This window comes from Arctopsyche grandis, chromosome 3 (genome assembly GCF_051622035.1).
Source record: "Arctopsyche grandis isolate Sample6627 chromosome 3, ASM5162203v2, whole genome shotgun sequence".
In the NCBI taxonomy this organism is placed as follows: Eukaryota; Metazoa; Arthropoda; class Insecta; order Trichoptera; family Hydropsychidae; genus Arctopsyche; species Arctopsyche grandis.
In genome coordinates, this window is record NC_135357.1 from 2,901,054 (window position 1) to 2,920,871 (window position 19,818).

The 19,818-nt window shown below is 29.0% G+C and overlaps 1 protein-coding gene across 1 annotated transcript; it reads right to left on the reverse strand.

The window, feature by feature from the left end:
• Positions 1 to 7,130: 7,130 nt before the first annotated feature.
• On the reverse strand, positions 7,131 to 15,544 carry LOC143909383 (uncharacterized). Its single transcript, XM_077427336.1, has 3 exons — positions 15,114 to 15,544; positions 9,522 to 9,710; positions 7,131 to 7,709 (listed from the first exon to the last, which is right to left on the reverse strand). Exons 1-3 carry the CDS (start codon positions 15,259 to 15,261, stop codon positions 7,561 to 7,563), a joined length of 486 nt encoding a protein of 161 aa, XP_077283462.1. The 5' UTR covers positions 15,262 to 15,544; the 3' UTR covers positions 7,131 to 7,560.
• Between the last annotated feature and the right edge of the window lie 4,274 nt (positions 15,545 to 19,818).

The following is a 19,818-nucleotide window of genomic DNA, read 5'->3' on the forward strand; positions in this document are numbered from 1 at the left end:
GATTTGTACAAATAAGTGTATGTATTATCACTAGCGTAACATGTAAAATAGTAGAATATATTTATGTATGTTTAACTAAAAAAAACCAAAAAATTTTTTTAGAAGAGAGAAAATCTTGCTTGAAGTAGAATTCATTATGAAAATCACATCACAAAAATATTTTATAAAATATATATAATATATATACTCACATTATTTGTCGCTGAATTAAAAACACGTCAATTTTAAGTATCAATGTTTGGGCTCGTACAAAATTATGTACGATCGCATACATCGATATGTGTATACATATGTTATTGTGTGAGAATTGTCATAAATTATAGGTATGTTTATGACGGAAAATATGTCGCTTTTGATGAATTCATACGCATGAAAAGTATAAGAGATCTTCTTTCTTCTGTGTTTAATTATTTTATTTTATTCTCATTGTTCACTTATATGATAGTTTTGTTTTATATATCATCATATACAATTTCAAACATTTGAAAAAGTCATAAAATAATAAAATATCGAAAATAAAAACTGAAACAATGGAGACATAAACGAAACATATCGTATATGTATATGTAGAACAAATCTGCTTATTTTTTGATGCTTATAAAATCATTAATTTGAAATGAATATAATATTAATAATATATATATATCAATCATTCAAACTCTTCTATATGTATATATTTAATATAGTATCGCGTTGATTAATTATATTATTATTACATGCAAAGAAAGACATATGTACTCCGCAGAAAAAGTTTCACATTTCAAATGTTATTAAATAATTAGTTGTCTTGCATTAATTAAATAAGCTTCGAGGAGAGAGATTTTTAAATATTAAAAGGTTTGGTGATGTATTATAAAAAAAATTGTAAAATTTAGAGTTTAGAAAATGTAACTCGCCATTTACATCGACGAACGTGTTGCTGAGAATTTGTTACCATATCGATCTTATTGTAACTTAGAGTAGATGTGTAACAATTTTAATGTTCTTAATAACATTTTCTCAGTATTTTTAGGAATATGTAAATGTTTTGCAATACAAACGTGAAGCGATCGATCGAAAAATAAAAATAAAAGGAGAAGACTGAAAGCTGCAATGTTAATACAATCTGATTTCATGAACATTTTTGAACGTCTTCAGAGCGAAATATATGCTTCTCAAATGTTTATATGAGTTGAATTTTTTCGTTTATTATATAAATTGTATTTCAAGACAATATTCCATCATTCTATGTACTGAGATACTCGAAAGTTGAAAAAGTATCGTCAATTTTGACTGAACCTAACAGGTGTTTATATTACATGTAATGCTCTTCAAAAATTTCACATGGTAATAAAATTAACAAGATTCGCTTTTAAAATCTTGAAATATTAAAAATTAATTGCTTGAAATCTATACTATGCTTTAAAATACTTAAAATTATTTAATAAAATCTAACTATTATCTACGTGCAAACTTTCAATCAATTTAAACCACAAAATATATTTATATTCTACTTACATTTATATTCGGCATACTTAAATCTTCGGCTGATGCAAATTTCATTGCTAAATGATTCAATGTATATTCAACTCATAATTTTTTTTTAATTGAGCGATACTTTTTGATCATAAACGTATAGGTATGCATTTAAAAATTCCATTGCACTATTATGTATGTATGTAAAATAATTTCTATAGATTGAATGAATTAATTAATAAAATAATTAAAATAATATGTTGATCACGAGTACTTTTCATCGCGCAAATGAAAAGAATCATTTTCTTTGTATGAAACTTGAGAAACGCGTGCAACGGACAATTAATGATACAGAAAATTTTTAAAAAATCACATGAACAGATTTCAAAAACTGTTTATCATTTGTATGTATTATTTGATAAATATAAAATTATCGTTGTGTGTATAAAAATAAAAATAAACAAAAAATCATCACATTGTATTAACTGTAGTGCCTGCAATTTTGTAAGTCTCAAATTGCATTATGTTGATTTTTGTTTTTTGACTGATTATTTTTTTTTTATATTGTACACCTTTCATATTTATAAATAATGTGTGTGTTGATTGTTGAATATGTAATTTGCATAATTTATTGATTTATTTCATTCAAAAACGTAGTGTTTTCAAGTTGATGTTTCATTAGTAGTCGATGTGTCAATAGTTTTCACCGTTGATCTTGATTTAATGATAAAAATAATAATAAATAGTGTATTATAATAAAATTAAAAACAACTCATATAAACCATTTAATGTTTAAACTTGCTAATAATAAAATGTGTGTGAATTAAAAATATAACATGCAAACACAATGAAAGGTACAAAATTTGTACCTTTCAGTACAAAATTTGGTTTGAAAATTGGTTTCGGTTTTTTTTTTAATAAATACTGTAAAAGCTGTTTTTTTTGACAATCCAAATATAATAATTACAAATGTGGCTGAAAAGACTGATTAAGATCAAGCTTGAATCAAAAAGACAATCGCAGTCACAACAACATACAGCTTTTACCTATTTCAAATGATTCATATTTTTAAACTTAAATATTTTAACTTAAAATTTTCAAATTATCTATTTTAATGGTTTAAGTATTATAAAAAAAAAGTTAGTTAAATTTGTGATCAATACAACTCTTCTACAAACAAAACTATCAACATATTCGCTATTATTGAAGCTTTTCCATATGTAAAATTCAATGTCTGTTATTATGTAATACAAAAATATGAATTAACTCTACATGTTTTGATTTATTTTACGGTAAATTTGTGAAAGGTTAAGGCTAAATACTGTCATTTTAAAATAGCATCTCATTGTCAGTGTTGTTAATATGTGTTAGTTTTGCAATTTAAATATGTTTTTACCCCCTAATACGAGCAATGTTTTAGATTCAAATGTAACATATTATTAATTTTAAACGTGTGTAAGATTTAACTTATATTTTTAACATTATGTATTTGTGTAAATTAAATAAAAAAATAAACACTGCGAAACACCTTTATAATAGGAACATGTATATTGACTATCAAATATAATGTCAATATCTTTATCGTGGCCAAATATTCAGAGTAGTAAAACTAAAGAAATATAAAGAAACTATTAGTAAAATAGATTTTTAACTTTCTTTATATAACCTACAATAAATATATGAGCATATTAGGTCGTGTTTGGAGCTTACAAAAATGTATGTAAAGTTGTTAAATTTTACATTAAAAAAGTGTATTTAAGAGCATACATTTGATTCGAGTGTCAACTTCATGTATTAAACTCACAGGTATCTAATTTTTATTTTAAAATAGTAGAGTAGTAAATGTGAATTATAATTTTAATTCCATGTGTGTGTATAATATATGAAGTATTTAAATCAAAAGCTAAGTACCTAAAGAAAATATTAAAATAGGGATTATATTTGTTATTAGTTGATATACACATACATATATATATATATATATATACATATTTAAAGAAAGTGTCGCTACGAATATATGAATATATTTTGTATCATTAATGAATATAATTTTTATTAGTTTAGCATTATGCTTTTCTGTCTAGTATAATATATTATTATAGAGATATATAATTTTATTTATTGATTGAAATTGTATATTGCTTGCTTTGTTTTATTATAATCAATATTTGTGGTAAGATTTTAGTATTACATATACATACTAACTACATACATAAAGTTTTGTTTTGCAACAGAAATATTGTGTATACACATTATATATTTAACTGTACATAAATGTTTTCGTTAGTAAATTGCATAATGTTTAGTAAACCAACCATTCCTGAAATATATAAAAAAAAACATAATATACATATATATAAAATATAATATGTATTGTATTTTAATTGTCCGCGTAAAATGCGCGCTCAATTGAGTGGGCGCATTTTACGCGGGCACTTATAAGGTTAACGTAGAGAATATTCACACTTTAGAATGGTAAAAAATAAATTATATTGAAATAATAAATTAATAATTATTATTATCATCATCATCAAATATATTGTATTGATTATATTGTGGAAGCATGTTTCCAAATAAATCAAAATGTATTTCAGTTAAATGTATTTCTTTGATTCGTCACCCCACCGTATTTTAATTTTTCGATTATTTTTTTTATATATATTTTTCCTTTTATATGATATTACAAATTCTCAAAATTTTATGTAGAGCTTTACAACAATATTCGGAATTATTTTTGAGTCGAACAATAGATGTCTACTATTTTTTTTTTAATTTATCATCAAAATTTATACAATTGGTCAAGAAAATTTTGATGCTTACTATAGATTTCCACTTTTAAATATGGATAGTTAAATACATCACATATATAATATTATTAGTTACTTTATAGAGTTCTGTTTGATGAAAAGAATTTCAATCATATTTGAAACAATATTTTATCTTTCAATCTTTCGTATTTATAAATTACTAGTGGTTTTACCCGGCTTTGTTCGGTATTTTTAATATAAACAGCTTAAACATGGCAAGACAATTTGACAATTTAATAATTTTGAAATAACATTATACTCAACGATATCAATATCGTCGTCATAGAAACTTTGATTTGTTTTCGATGCTTCCACCCAAACCTTGAAACCCTACATACATACAAAGTCTCTTTTGAAATTATATATTAGATTAGATACTTTAGATGATGACAATTCACTTTTTAAATAACACTGTTTTATAAAATTTCATTTTTGTCTCCTTGATTAATATGTAAAAATACATGATATATTCACACACTTTTATAATGCTATTAATGAATTTTTAGTGTTAACCCTTTTAATCACGTTAAAAGTAAAAGTGTTAATTGACATGGTAACTTAGAATACAAATATCATTTATCAGAAATGGGAAGATGGGAAATATCACTTGAAATTTTAATTTGGTGATATATTGTCATCAAAAATCTGTTTGAGTGCAAGATTTCAAGAAAATCAGTGCGGTGAAAGTAAGTCCAAATTAATACCAAAATTTGACCCATCCAAACAGAATCGACAAGGTTAAACACAACTAATAAATAAACACTTAAATTGAATTCAATATTTTTTAATTTCAGTTTAATTGAATAACGCAGAATGAGGTTTTATATTTCCAATAAATATAAATATTCAACTATGTACATTTCATAGACATTTGTGCAACTTACTTCCATTTTATGTAGGGCTGCCAGATTTATTGATATCCAAACCGGGACATTTTAATTGTATCCCCCCACCCCCCCCACCCCTTTTATTGTTTACTTTCTTTTTTTCCAATTTATTTAGTGATTTAAATTTAATTAATTACATATGAAGATTGGAAAAAAAATTGATGTTCTCAATCTCGCTTTTCTTGCTTTTTTAACCATGAATGTGGATCTACGGAGAGATTGAGATTCGTGAATGTTTTTGCAGTTTCCTGACTGCAATGGTCAATAAGCAGCTATCAAAAACCGGGACATTTGACTGTCCCGAAAGGTCCTTTCGGGACGCCGAGATGAGAGGCGTGAAACCGGGACAATCCCGGGAAACCTAATTACATATTTTATTTTTATTTTATTTTTTCATTTAATTTACACCAAGAAGGCCTAACAGGTAAACCCAATGCACCTTCCTGGCCAAAGACAATTATATAAACATATATGTAAACCATCCATATATACACAAATTCTTACACGTATACACAAATACAGATACATACATTCATAAATATAAAAATACACATATATACATATACATACATACACACCTACATATATATATATACATACACACATACATATACATATATACATATACATACACACATACATATACATATATACACATACATACACACATACATATACATATACATACATATATATATATATATATATATATATATATATATATATATATATATATATATATATACATATATATATACATATACATATACACACATATATATATATACCCACACATACATACATACATATACATACATACACATATACATATACATATACACATACATTACATACATCCATAAACATACAAACATTATACATGCATATACACATAAACACATCAATACACATAAATAAAGATAAATTACTCATATATATATATATACATACATATATATATAAATAAAAAATAGCATACATATATAAATATAGATAAAACCAACATACATACACATTATGCTAAATAATAACATTACAAAATGAAAACAACATGTGTAAATATGTATGTAGCTAGAAGTCATTTAAAATATGCTGCCTGACAGAACTGTATGATGAAGTAAAAACATCAAGGCTCCCAGAAAGCAGGTTAAATAGTCGAATGGCTCTTGAAAGGGGTGAGTCATCAAGCACATTAGTCCTGGCCCGAATAGGTAGGAATAGAGTTCTGGAGCGAGATTCTCTCAGTTTCTCAGGTACTCTAAGTTTAAGATTACACAGAACTTCAGGAAGATGATATTCACCCCTTAGAATTTTTAGAAAAAGCTTACCAAGATGATTGTTTCTACGTGAAGCTAAGGAGTCAAAGCCCAAGGAGCCCATGACAAACTTACTAGGAAATAAGTAGGGATAGCGCCCAAACTCTCTCATGTAGAGATAGCGAAGAAATTTTCTTTGCACCCTCTCTAACATTAGCGTGTACCTTAAATGATTAGGACTCCATATGGCCGAACCAGATTCAAGCAAACTGCGCACCAATGTAGTATACAGTAAACGCGTCACTCTGGTGCTATTAAAGGCGCGTGAGTTTCTGATGACGAAGCCTAAAGTTTTTGTAGCCCTATTGCACACATCTTGGATATGAGAATTAAAATTCCAGATATTTGAAAAAGTAATTCCCAAATCCTTGATATGTGTGTGACGGGCAAGAATAGAGCCATCAATATTGTAACCAAATTCAATTGATGATCGAGATCTGGAAAAAGAGACAATGTGACACTTTTCAACGCTTATCGGAAGACAATTTGAGTGTGACCAAATAACGAGTGAATCTAAATCGCTCTGTAGCAGTAGAGCATCGGAAGAAGATTCAACGCACCTAAAAAGTTTTAGATCATCTGCATATAATAAGAAGTTGCAGAATATATAAGGCAGCCTTAATTACATACACATATGGGAACGTTTAAATGAAACAATATTATTTTTTTTATAAAATATAAATATATTTTGTTTTATTTAGCATTTCGAAATAAACAATACATAATCATTTTACAAAAAAAAATCAAAATGAAAAAAAAACACGATTGATTGGACGAAGTATGCTGTACTATTTTGTTTGTCACATATTAGTCTATTAATAAAATGGCAGCGGTTTAGTTATTCGGTAATTACAATAAATATACAATAAAAGCAACAGAAAAACTTACATTTCTATTCATATACAAAAATCACAAATATTTAATTCAGCGAAAAATACTTTTGATTGCAAATTCAATTGTATACTATTTGTTAGACCGTTTTTATTAAATCAATCAATCAATCAATAAAAAAAATAAAAATTTAAATTTTTGACGGTGTTTGTTGACTGGATTTTTTTTGAGGAACGCTCATCGCCCTTCTGTACTGTTTAAAATTTATGCTTTGGGTTTTTCTGTGGAGCTGGTAGCTGCTCCAGCTTCAGCAGGAGCTGGAGTAGGGAATTCAGGATACTCCAACTTGACACCATCTTCGCATACGAAGGTTGGACAGCATGCAGGGAATGGAGCAGTTTTGTTGGTCTTTTCTGTAAAAAAATCATCAAAAATCATTAATATTTTGCATTTTATGTTTATATTTCAATATATGGACATATTTTTCTGATGCCCGGGATTTATGAATTTGTATGTACAATTCAGACCCTAAAACATGACCACTAAATATAACTTGTTTATTTACTTATCGATTTCGTTCATAATTTTTGGTTAAATTTATGCATTGAATATAGATTATTTATATATAATACGATGCAAAACCTTTCCAAAAGCATTCATTGAAATATCAACGAGCACTACTCTAGTTTTCCCCCAAGTATATTTACCGATTAAATGCTAAACAACGATATATTTATTGTTTATGAAAACAACGAGAATATTAATACTTACTCGTGAATCATTACATCATTGTTGTCAAAAATTGTATATATGTATGTATTATATATATTTTATAATTACACTATTTTGTATCTATAATAATATAGTATATACATAGAATAATAACAAAAACAATTAAAAAACTTTTTTTTTTATTATAGAGGTCATGAGCCATCGTGCAATTAAATGCAATTGAAATGCACACCAAATGTTTACGACATAAAAATCATAAACTGTAAGCCCTTAGTGCATTTTAATCGCACGCTCATATTTACAACCACGAAAGAAAGAGAAAGAGAGAGAGAGCTACAAAACACCCGCTTCAAATGTATTGTTTCAAATACAATACATAGTAAAGTATGGCACGCTCGGCCAGTGAAGTATGTTATATAAAACATAATTTTTTTCTTCAAAAACATTATAAATTTTGAAAAACATCGTAACAGCCAAAGAAAAGGTTATCCAGCTTTTTGACTCCTGATATTATATATATATATATATATATATATATATATATATATATATATATATATATATATATATATATTTTTTTTTTTTTTTTTAATAAAATGAGATATACCTTTTATACTTGTAAATCCACGTTTATTATAATGAAACAAAATATTTTTTGGGACTTTTTTTAACCCACTAAAAATTTTAACAAAATTCTTACAAACATAACTTTTAGAATGAGGTTAAAAAAATGTTAAAAAAGTTTTACGAGGTTTACAAGATAGAGTAATGACATTCGAACTACCTAAATTTGAGGTGTATAATAAATGAATACCACGTTAGAGCATTTTCATATATACATATATGTATGTATGTATATTGTTGTAAAGGCAACTTAACGGCTCGATGCAAATTCGGTGTAATGACATATTTGGCCAAAAATCAATATATATTGTGTATTACCTAACAAGAAGCTACACGCCAAATTTGAAATTTATATATACATATGAGAGTTAAAACTATAAATATTTATATTTTAGAGATAACGAGAACCTATAGAGCAAATTTTATAAAATATAGAGTGAATTATAGGCGTTTAAACAATTAAAATCTGATATGGCCATACCAAAGCGAAAAAGTTGGAAGACACGGGACGAACGCTTGTTAAACGTCAGGAAGGTCTACGTCCCCCTTTTTTAAAACGCGTTGTATACGATATTTTATCTCCAACGTAATGGCAGACGATACATTAACGTATATTGATGACCAAAATGAGCAATATGGCAAAGTATGAAAACGATAAGAGATAAGAGATATAAAAAATGACCACTAACACGAAAGCCATGTGAAATGCAAAGGAGGTATGTAAAAACCATTGAACCGCGAAACTAAAATCAACCGTCCTTGACCGTCTGTCTTGACGATCTTTCTCTACGCTAAGAACTAACGCACAATAAATGCTATGATATAAGAAAAATATCGGAAAATTCGAAGATATTTGGCGAGTTTCTTACCAGCATCGACTTTGCACTTGGGGTTTGGTACCGGAAGTGGTCCACAGTCTTCTACGAGCTCCAACAACCTCGGTGGCTGATCTTCGGAGACGACACAGGTGGAACGGCCACAGAATGGTGCCAATTCCCAGGTGCGTCCTGGTTCAACGGTAGCGCAACGGGTGGATGCGAAGCACATGCCGGGGAAATCTGTGAACATTGCAATAAAAATTATAATACATACATAAATGGGTGCAATTTGTTAAATAATTACATATGTATATCTGCGTCGGAAAGTGAAATCGATCGATGCGTGATGCAATTGATGTGTATTTTTATTATATGCACGCGTTGCACAATGTGCCGTTTCACAATGAACAGGTGCCTTGCTGTACGCTCGGCTCGTGCGAAAGGATGTGACTTTCGATTGATCGATTTGGGCAGTGATCGTTAGCATTTTCTGTACTGGAAATGTTCTACGTATCTACATATATGTATAAGGTGTATTCTCGAAATCATTCTCAATGGAAAATTTAGAAGAAAGCAGATTTTTTTACTATTTTGGACAAATCCCATGTGTTTTATATACCAAACACAATATTTGATATGTATGTACATACATAGCTTGCAATGTAAATATTACTTAATTTTCTTTCAAATGTACCTATAATAGCTTTATTGCTGGGGATTATGAAAGTTGAAAAAGTAATGTTAAAATTATAAAATATAGAGTGAAAAAAGAGAAAGTTATAGGCGTTTAGCAATTAAAATCTGACATAGCGAGATGGCGGCGAAAAGGGATATAAACTAAGAAGAGGATAAAACGAACAATCTGGACGAATAGTCTGAACGATCAATTCGGATGATAGACGTCAAGAAGATTATTTTTCACCATCGTAATTGCGGACGTCATTTCCACTTATATTGATGACCAAACCAAGCGAAATGGCAAAGTTTGAAAACGATCGGATAAGATCCCAAACTTCGTCACACGACTAAATCGTTTCTGAGTAAGTAAGAAGAGGTTTGTAATAAAAATCGAACTATTTCAGAATACTGTGAGTTAGAGTACCATAAAACCATAAACAGCAGCGTGGACTAGTATAGGTAATTAGCATATTATGCTTTCGAGAGGAGTGGTGACGGTTATATTCCCACTAGTAGCTGTTGGCCAGACCTTGGTTTGTGACTCCAGGTCTATCGTTTCCATTCAGAGTTTGCCAATTTTTTGATTGCCATTGAAACGGTTGCTGTAAATTGCCATCTCCTTTACAATTTCTCTTGCAAATCTCAAGTTATTCAGCGTCTTGAAGTTCGCCAATTTCTATAATAAAATGCCGCAAATATTTCTCCATAGATGTCGCTATGGATGATGTTTGCCTGAATTCGCATTGTATAAAATAATTGTATCGTTGTATTGTATCTGTATTAGTACACTCGTTGCTTTGGAGCGATCTGTAAAGGTGAGTGTACATGTTCGATTGAAATAATAAAATAAATAAATTAAATAAGAGAGGTCAGTAAATTCAAAACCGTAAGCTTACATAGTGGACAAACACAACAAATGTTCATGTTTAAAAAAGAGTAAGACTAGCCAAATTGTCCGGCGTTGCTCGGGTGAATGAAAGTTGGAAAAAATATATATAAAATGGAACATTTTCAGAATACTAAATACATCGTAGTCTGCGGTCTTTATTTCATTTACCGAACATTAATCTTCACATTATTTATTAGTATAGTATTTATAATGGATAGCAAATATTTAAATTTCAAAAAATTATTTACCAATGGATGTATGTGCAATTTGGCATTTTTTTGTCATTGATTATAGAAATATGTATGTATATGTAAATATCTCTAACTATTTTATTGATCATTAAGTAACTGTCCTTGCTTTTTATATGTATAGTAACTTTATCATTCAAAAAGTCAAAGTTCGTCTAAAGCTTTGAAACATTCTCTTATAAAAAAATCAATACATATTTGGTGACTTATCTTAATGAAAAACAACAATTTTTATTTTACTGACTACCTATCAGTCATCAAGCGATGTAATTTTCTATCATATTATATATACATATATGTATATACATATCTGTCTACATATATCTAATACAGATTGTTCATAATTTTTCCGCTTTGATAGTCAAAATTTACAAGTTTCCAATTTAAAACAATCAAATTCAGAATATAATATTCAAATTTTGATCGTTGAAAATAGAACCATCGAATTTGGTATTCTTGTTGTACTGTTTTGTTCGTTAAGCATATTTTAAATATAATTCAAAACATCTAAAAATTTAGATATGATAATTTTTAAACAGGATTGGATTTTCTTCTTAAATAAACAGTAATGAATTTTCTTAAGGGAAAAACCGAAAATTATACAAGACGTTGTATTCCACGACAGGTTAGTATGACGCAACGATGAGGCCGTAACCGCTCCGTTTACGGCCAAATACCCATAATTCACAGTACAGATCTCTGACAACGAAAATGGTGACAAATCATCACTGTCGCCATTGTTTAGTCATTCGCCATTGTTTTTGAAAAGGCCATTGTTCGCCGCTGGATGGACGTCCGCTATTATTTAAACGGCGATAATTAACCGCGATTAGTGACATTTTAAGTTTGAGTATCAGTGCTGCCAACCGAGCTCGAATTTGAGTCAGATTGGCGGGTTTGAAATAAAGTTACATAATATTATGTATTATATCTGTATGCCAGACAACGTTCACTTTCAGGCAAATTGCACGTTACGAGGTTATTGTGGACTACTCTCGTTTTTCCTTATAAGATATTCATAAATATTAATACGGCTTTGAGTCGTTAAGTTTTATATTATTTTTACATATATATGTATATATGTATGTATTTGTACATGGAGGTGTCTATGAGGATAATATCGATTTCGAAATGTTAAAAGTAATAATGTGCTTTGCATATATTTTAAAATGTGACTGGTTTTGCGTTTGAATAAATAAATATTATAATTAAGTGGACGTGAAAATGTCGATGCGACCAAAAATGGCGCTAAAAATCTATTTGCTAAACGCTTTAGCGAAAACTACTTTCCAGTAAATAAAAAAAATATACGTTATATGCCTGAATTGATTATGTTTGGTTCGCGTGCTTCTTTATATTTTTCATTGAAAATTTATCTTTGATATTTCATTTAAAATTCATTTTACTTTAAAAGCTAATTACAACAAATCATTCACAACCGTTGAAAATATATAATTTTTGTTTTATTTTATGATGCATAAGTAATTTAAATTATAATTATTTCATTTTAAATTTACATTCAACAAAAATAGTGTGTTTATTTTTGAAGTAGAAGAAATGATCAACATGTTTTCAATTTTATAATGATTCTAATGTAAAAAATAAATTTATAAAAATAATTTAAAAATAAATAAATCTATTCTTTATAATCCATGATAATAAAGACATAAAATAATTTAAATTTAAATTTAAAAATAAATAATAAAATTTAGTATGCGGTGCATCCGCTCTAAAATCGCCAGACAAATTGAACGACAGATTAACGGACGGCTGCTTTAAATGCAATTATCATCTTCTCGAATGATAGATTGCACATCAGATGATTGGTAACCTTTCGATGTGCACAGATGCAATTATTAAAATTGAGTTGGATCTTTCAGGCGAGTTTAATAAGGCAAGATTCCATAAGTTCCGAATCTTGCCTTATTAAACACGCCAGAAAGATCCAACTCAATTTTAATAATTGCATCTGTGCACATCGAAAGGTTACTCGTCATCTGATGTGCAATCTATCATTCGAAAAAACGAGAATTACGTTTAAAGATGCCGTTCTGTTAATCTGGCGATTTTAGAGCGGATGCACCAAACCCTAAAATTTAATATCGTGATTTTTTTAAATAATAAAAAAAATCATGCTTCCAATTGAAAATTATGTTATTGCAGAAGAAATTAAACGTGTTTTAAATTATATTACGGTACCATTTGTAATTTCGGAATTAAAAGTCGAACGATGTTGGGTACCGATTTTTTGCAAACAAAAAATTTTCGTTTTCGATTTTTTTTCTCTTTTGATTCAAATACATAGAAAAGGGGGAAGCACAAATAATAGAACAATAGCAAAAAAGGTTAAGAATCACTGGTCCGTTTCACCGAATGTTCCCCGGTCGTAACGGGCCGGTTGGCAACAACAGCCAAACCGGTTAGGTCACCCGCCTCTTACTCGCATAGTCCACACTTTGTCTTCTCGAACTCTTTATATGGAGCACGAGTGTCACCAAAAATTTAACCAAAACCATCAAAAACTGCCTTGTCTATCGTTTGAGAGGAATTTCGAAAAAATCTAACGGTTGCAACCGCTAGAAAATTGCTGTCACCTTAAAAAGGTGCGAACCGGTTGAGTCACACCTATTTGCATGCGTGAACTGTTTATTGATCCGACGTGCAAATTTAGAACAGAGTCGTAATTTTTCTATTAGTCTACGTTGTTTTATACCCATATACATACATAGATGCAGATTGGGATCTGAATGAGTTGGGATTTTGACCGGTGACCTACCGTGCGTGAATCCGCAATAGGCTAATTACATAGTTCTAGGAAAGTCGCATTTTGTTTTTGAATCGAATCGGATCAAAAATTAAATACGTCGAATAAAATACTATAATGTAATAGGTGAGGGTCACTTTCCTTGAACGATATGCTAAATTTCTCTTTTGAAATGTCGATCCTTTCACTTTTTGGCATTTGGCGAATGAAATTGGCGAGCTTTTTATTCCAGTTTCGAATCAATAATTTATATATTAAATTTGAATATGTTGAACTATCAATAAAATTTTAAACATTTTGAGATTTGAAAGGTTACAACAAATTGTAAATCTATGTATGATTCTTATAAATAAATTTACATAAATATGCTTATTTTTAATAGAGCGTAAGCTGAGCTATAATATTATCAATGAACTTCATTAAGAGAAGGTTATTAAAATTTGCATATGTGACTATTTCATGAAAACTTGAATATATGAATATAAAAGGCTTTTATTAAATGAAAGCTGTGCAATTTTTTCTTAGGTATACATACTCTATATTGAAAAGTTCATCTCGACATAAATGTATCATAAAATTCGTGTGATGAGTTAAAACTTGATAAAAATATGTTAAAAGTAACCAAAACAAGCCCTTACGCTATTAAAAGTTCTATATTTCGTTATATACGAATCAGGGGTAAATTACGCTTACTATTTAGTTATATTTTAGTTTTTATTCTTTTATTTCTCATTTGTTTGTCAATGTGTACTAGATATATTATGTATTTTGTAAAAATCTATAATTGGGCTCAGATTATATTTATTCTTTGTTTTTATGAAATTCTACATCTGAGGCGTGTTGATTTTTCAATAAATAAATAAATACTCAAAAAATAAAAATAACAAACACGTCTCATTAGGCGTACCTTACGCTGTCGAGAATAAAATACACTCATACGTACAAAACAATATTGAAAGCTCTCAAGCCCCAAAACACGGTGGGTAAAAATTAGAAAAGCCTTTCAAACACGAAAATTTATCACATATCACTGTCGAATCACTGCAAGTGTGAACACCATGTACCTCTGAGAACGTCGGCGGGGATGATCCTCTGGTAGGTCTTAGCTTTGGCCTCGTCTTTAGAGTCGACAACCTCCTCTTTCTTGTCTTCGGCCCTGGCCAGAGCGCATAGGGCCAAAACTACGAACAGGAAACTGAAGTGAGCCTTCATTTTTGGGCTTTGGGGTATCTTTTGAGTGGGTGGTGGGTGGGTAGTGGGGTTTTCGCGGCGGTCGTCAGCGCGGCACTGCCTCCGGACGACCCATTTATTAGGTCTTATATAGAGAGCTTGGTCAGAGGTGGGGCGATGTGGCCCCACGGCTAGCACTCGGTTCGACTCCGTGACGTGTCCGTGTTCGACAAAATGTGCTTGTTTTTTGTTTATGGTAAAAGGCAAAAAAAAAAAACGAAACAATAGGAAAATCGGTGATGACGATGCTCGAGGTCCGACGCTTCCATACAAAAGCTTCCTCGAGACGTTTCTGTCTTTGTGCCGTTTCAGTGTGGCGTAATGTTACTGCATGTCTGTCTGTGTATGGTTTCAGATTTGGTAAAACCCAGACGAATTGATTTTATATAAAAAAAATTGAGCCGTGGAACTAATTGGAATAACAATCTTCCTAAGATGAGCTTCATAATCAAAAAATCTCTCGTACGATTTCTATAGGTCTTACTATTTTTAAGTAAAACTACAAATAATACGTATATCCTGGTATTGTTGACGTAATGACTTATAGTTATAGTTACTTATAGTTAATAAATTTAACCAAAAAGTGTAAGTAAAGGTCAGTTACTGCCTGCTGTTTGTTAATCGACAACTTGTGACTAATGACTACAGATGTATATATGCACCAACAGGGGTCTACGTGACGAGCCAGAATTTTAAATTACAGAAAACACAAATATCGGAAGGCAAAGATCGAAAATCAAAAGATCTTAAGTCGAAAGATCAAAAAAAAAAGGGTGCATGGAAAACGGTACATACTCACTTAATTTGGGCGAGCAGGATACAACAGGAACAAGAGGAACAGGCTTTTCCTCCCGTATTCTGCGCGCGCACATTAATACGGGAGGAAAAGCCTGTTCCTCTTGTTCCTGTTGTATCCTGCTCGCGCAAATTAAGTGAGTATGTACCGTTTACCATGCACCCTTTTTTTTGATCTTTCGACTTAAGATCTTTCGATTTTCGATCTTTGCCTTCCGATATTTGCGTTTTCTGTAATTTAGCATTCTGGCTCGTCACGCAGACCGGTACCTACATATATATAACAATCTTTCTAAGATGAGCTTCATAACCAAAAAATCTTTCGTACGATTTCTATGTGCTACATTTCTATTTTGAAGTAAAACTAAAAATAATACGTACATACATATATCCTTGTATTGTTGACGTGTTAACTTATAGTTATAGTTACTTATAGTTAATAAATTTATCCAAAGAGTGTAAGTAAAGGTTAGTTACTGCCTGCTGTTTGTTAATTGACAACTTGTGACTAATGAATACATATGGTAGATATTTTTGTGACTAATGAATACATATTTTTCTAAAAAAATACAGACAAAAATTGTTAGTTGACTTACTTACAAAAAGAACAATAATATTGAAAATTTACGTCAATTTTACTCGACGCAGAGTTAATGTACTACTATATTTTAACAAAATAATGCGTGCTAGTTAGGGATTGCAATTTACCATCAAATTTCATAAACCGGGAAACGGTAAATGAGTTTTCCTACTACCGGTATACCGGTATTTACCGGTATATGTAAAAAAAAAATTTTTTGGAATACATAATTTAATCGGGTTACCTTTCTTAAAAACCTAGATTGAATCATAAATAATTATAATATGCATTAAAGTTAATTCGTAATAATAAATTAATTTTATTTTTATTATTTTTAACCAATTATATTTATTAATTTAAAGTTTGAACCATTTGAAAATTTCGATCATAATTGAAACAATGTGATCGCATTTATTACGATTTGGTTGGTATATATTTGGTTGCTATACATATGTATTTCCAGTGAATTTATCAATTTGAAAATGCCACATTTAATAGTGAAAATAAACAAATTCCAGACAATATAATCCACAAAACGTCATTTACATCGATTTTGAATGTAATATTATGCAATTACATATATTCTTGTATATTTACTTAATACACGATAAAATATTTTCCTGTAATAACCGGTAAATTTTAAAATTTACCAATATTTATTGATGACAAAATTTTGCCGATTCACCGGTATACCAGTATAACAATCCTTAATTTATGATTTCTTGCATTGATGAGTTGCCATTCTGCCAAAATTGATTAATTTCATCAATTTTGTCACCATTTTCTTAAATATTGGCTTCATTTGAACAAACAATAGATTCATTTATAAGTCATTTACGGTACTTCATACAAAATTTAATACATTTTCCATTTAACTTTGACATATACATAACTGTGTGTTAACTGTATGTCAACTAATTACTCTATTCAACAATATAAGAAAAAATTTAATAGTCTACTTCAAATTAGCATTTTAAAATCATTTAATGAAACATCATATATATTGCTTTGAAACTTGATACTTTATATACATATGTAATATCTACACATGTAATAATTGACGTAAAATGTCAAGCATGTGTATAAACGTACTTTCAATTCAATACATCGAAAAGTTCCTGCATATACATATATTTAATACCATATTATACTCTTCCATTGATTTGTTATATAATATGTTGGGCTCAATATGAGGTAAATTAAGATGAAAAACCAGCTATATAGTACAATATAAAATCGCAAATGATAATAAATATAAAATCATAATGCATTGATGAATAAAATCATCAAAGAATTCTGAGAAATTGATTATTTTTCAGAATTGAAATAGAGATCGTAAGTTTCGATCGTACTTTCAAAAAGAGAAAAAAACAACAAGTAACAATAATGAACAATTAATATTATTCTATTGTTGTGTTGAGCATGTGAACGAACGATGTGCAAAACAATAAAGCACATACACGCATTCTATGGAGTCGAGACAAGACAACGGAAGCAATAAAGATATGAGAAATGGGTGTTTGGAAACTCTCACGAGACATTCAAATGCGGGTTAAAAAAGTCGACAACGGCCAATTAGTTACCTTTCCATTTGAACCGAAACGTAAAAAAAATATCAAAAACACCGACGAACGGTATATTATATTTACCATTATTATTTTTTCATTCGATGCTGCAAAACGTCGATAAGGTCGATTATATTATTATTTTAATTTGACGGAGAAATCTATTTTAGTAGAAAAAAAAAGCTCGAGTGAAATTGAATCGATAAATTGAACCGTTCACTGCAAAATAAATACAATTTTTAGTACTATTATTTATTTAGTAAATGCACACTCGACTTCGAGCATTGTTGATTCGCATTAATAAATAATTTATATAATTAAGTGTCATGGGAAAGGTGCTTTTCTATCGTCATTTGAAAGAACTCATATTTAATTGATTAGTGGTTTCAAAAATCTACCAATGATTTAAAGCATTTTAATCCAAACATAAGATACTATGTACATATATATTATATAGGAATACACATATTCAAATGGTTAGTATTTATATCAATTAAAAGTCAGTGATTTATGTTTTTGACAAAATGGTCGGTATTATTTAGCATAAAATCGTTTACAGTTGATATTTATACTATTTTATTAAGCATAAAATAGTATAAACATCAACTTCAACATCAACATCAACATTCATATCGATTTTGGTCAGTATATATAGTTGGTTAAGTTAGACTAGGTTAAAATACTGACCGTTTAACTACTCGTAATTGTTGATCATTCTATAAAAATTCTGGCCTTTCATTTATACTGACACATTCAATACTGACCAATATATATATATGTACATAGGTATATCAAGCCAATTTATAAAATTGATAATCTGATAAATTTAATAATCCTGAACCTCTTTCACTGTAAATTTGTCAATTGGTTTTTTTTTCATTTTTACACGACAGTTTCTCAATATGTATGTACTTTATTGAAGGCTTTATTTAGATCTAATTTTAACAGAAGACTGATATATTTATAATTCAAATAAGGATAATGTCTAAAATAAAGATATATAGAATTATAAAATATCATCTTATCCTCTTTCTTCATATCGTCAATTCATAAAAGACAGCTGTTGACAACATTATCATCCAAAATATTCTTCAAAAATAAAATTCATTTATCCTGTTTTTCAATTTGAAAGTTGAGTCATCGATAAATAACGTAACACTTACATACATATAATATAAGTCAACAAGGAAAATTGTTCAAATTAAATTAACAATTCTGTTCAAATCAGATATGAAAACCACTTTAAAATAACAAGTATGAGTAAACTATCAATCATACGAGTAATATTTATTTATAGTAAAACAAAATGAAATTTAGCTACAAACAAGAAAGTAGCGATAGTATTGCATTTTTCTTGTCTCATACAATTTTCTTAACTCGGACAAATTATTTCGACTGTACAATACTGACAAGATAACAACACTCTTATACAATTTACAATATTTATTACAATGGCACGTTATTTTCAAAGACCTAACAATAACAAACTAATAGCAAATTGTAAAATTTTAACGACACATAGTTAAACCTACAATTTCCAACTGCACATTGTTTTATATATATATATATATATATATATATATATATATATATATATAT